Source organism: Penaeus chinensis, chromosome 19 (assembly GCF_019202785.1).
Source record: "Penaeus chinensis breed Huanghai No. 1 chromosome 19, ASM1920278v2, whole genome shotgun sequence".
Lineage (NCBI taxonomy): Eukaryota > Metazoa > Arthropoda > Malacostraca > Decapoda > Penaeidae > Penaeus > Penaeus chinensis.
The window spans coordinates 24,650,427-24,652,926 of record NC_061837.1 but is presented as its reverse complement, the minus strand read 5'-3'; the positions used below and the strand labels follow the sequence as shown (position 1 = coordinate 24,652,926).

At 45.1% G+C, this 2,500-nt stretch overlaps 1 protein-coding gene across 1 annotated transcript in view; it reads right to left on the bottom strand.

Annotated features, from left to right (window-relative positions):
* LOC125035152 (zinc finger protein 436-like) overlaps window positions 1–2,500 on the bottom strand; it is a 10,756-nt gene that overhangs the window by 2,683 nt on the left and 5,573 nt on the right. The window contains exon 2 of the mRNA XM_047627354.1: window positions 1–1,139. This exon is cut by the window's left edge and continues 2,683 nt beyond it. Within this exon, the coding sequence (XP_047483310.1) occupies window positions 1–1,006 (1,006 nt within the window). The 5' untranslated portion in view covers window positions 1,007–1,139. The remainder of the gene's footprint in view (window positions 1,140–2,500) is intronic.

Sequence of the window (2,500 nt, the reverse complement as noted above, 5' to 3'; positions counted from 1 at the left end):
GGACCCTCATGTGCAGACGAAGACGGTCCTTCAGAGCAAAGCTTTTGTTGCACACGTCGCACCGGAAGGGCTTTTCGCCCGTGTGGATGGTCTCGTGGCCTCGCAGCGCAGTGATCTGAACAAAAGCCACGTTGCAGATCTTACACCTGTACGGTCTGTCACCTGTGTGGATGCGGACGTGCTTCAAAAGGTCAGCCTTCGCCGACGACAGCCTCCCGCAAATCCCGCACTTAAACCTCTTTTCTTTATTGTCTTCCTCTTGGTCTGATTTGCCGCGCTCAAGGATAATGATGTGTTTCTCCGGAGACGAGTCTCCGCCGGAATCCTTCTCCGACTTCTCGGCGTCGGAGATTCCTTCGTCTTCCATGTCCATGAAGTCGATCTTCATCCCGTCTTCCGAGTCCTCCGAATCCTCATTCTCCTCGTCCTCATTCTCCAAGTCCTTGGCCGGAGGCTTCGGATCCAGCGCGGGACTCTCCTCCGCATTCTCCTTGTCCGAATTATCTACGGCTTTGTCTTCGGCTTCGCTCTGTTTTGTGGCTCTCTTCTTTGTGGTTTTCCTGGTGGTTTCTTTGGCGGTTTCGACTTTCTTTGACTCGCTACTCACTTCCTTCTTCGGACTAGTTTCTTTCTTGGCAGCTTTCTTTTCTGACTTTTTGGGACTAGATGATTTGGCCTTGGAGGGACTCTCGGCGGCGGGCTTCGCGGCGCCTCCGGACACGGTCTTCGCGGCCTTCCCCTTGGTCGGACTCGCTGCAGGGGCGTCCGCCTTGTCCACCGCCGCCTTTCCTTTCGTGGGGCTCGGCGCCACCGCGGTTTTCTCAGCGGCCTCCTCCTTCTCCTTCTTTTTCTGCGTCGCCTCCTGCTTTAAATATTGCTCCGCCTTCTTCTTCACGAAGGAGTCCATGGTCGTCTGTTTCTTAGCCTTGTCCGACGTCTTGGAGACGATCCGAAAGCAAGGCTTCTCCCGGCGCTGGGCCTTCCCTAGGTTCTGCTTGGCCCGCATTGTGTACGCCCTTCAGAGTCCTCGGGGAGGTGACGAGAAAAGGTCTTGCAGGTGAAGAGTCGTATTGAGAAGTGACAGTTAGTGCTTGAAGGAACGTTAGACACCCACCACCATCAGAATAGTGTAATAGCACCTGCAAAGGAGAGAAACCACAACCACCATAAGCATTACTGAATTACGGAAAATTAGCACTTTCCTCTGCTCTCCTAGAAGACGAGGCACTACATACTTCACTGGCCAGCATGCAACATATCTTAATCTGTAAGAATCTAAGGCGAAATCTAGTGAGCTTCCCTACTAAGAGGGTGAGAAATGGCGTTCCTTTTTTACCCAACCATGCGACCTCCTCCGTAAGAATATTATACAATGTGTATATATAGCACCATTACATCATGCATTTACACCCTGGCGGTAAATGTTCCTACGAGAGTATCCAGTGCATTTCCGATATGACCATATGTACAAATGCATATGTGCACGCGCCCATACACATACACAGATACACAGACACACAGATACACACACACAAAAAAACAAAAAAAAACACACACACTCGATGCCGGATGAGTCTGAGGATGCTATCGCTCGTATCATGTTGAATGTTAATGTCACATCCGCTTCATCTCTTGTCCTCGACCAGAACGAATAATGCGTATGGAGTTTATATACTTTACATGTTCAGTCTAATTCTCGAGTGATGTGGATGGAAATCTGTCTTGCATCTGTGTGCAAGCAAGAATATATATATATATATATATATATATATATATATATCACATTTTTGTGTGTGTCTGAATGTGTGTACGTGTGTGTGTATATGTATGCATGTATATATGTATGTATGTATATGTATGTATGTATGTATGTATGTATGTATGTATGTATATATATGTATTCATGTATGTATATATATATATATATATATGTATTCATGTATGTATATATGTGTATTTATGTATGTATGTATGTATGTATGTATGTATGTATGCATGTATGTATGTATGTATGTATGTATGTATGTATGTATGTATGTATGTATGTATGTATATATGTATGTATGTATGTATGTATGTATGTATGTATGTATGTATGTATGTATATATGTATGTATGTATGTATGTATGTGTGCATATTTATGTATACATGCGTATATACGTACATATATATATAAATATATACATACATATATTCATATATAATTATAAACAAACACACATATACATGTGTGTCTCTGTGTGTGTGCGCGCGCGTGAACATGTATAGCTTATAACCTCCACTATATACATGAACGGTCGCTCCCAATCTGCATCCCCGGGGAATTAGACCGAACAGGTAAAGGACACATACAGCGACCTTTCCACGCGTGCGGCACGAAGTAACGCAATCAAGGCGCGAGTCTGCACGCCGGCGGGAGGAGCGGACGAAGGAAGCGGCGGGAAATATCATACGGCCATTCGTGTTTAAGACGTGTTGACACATGCGAAAAAGGAATAA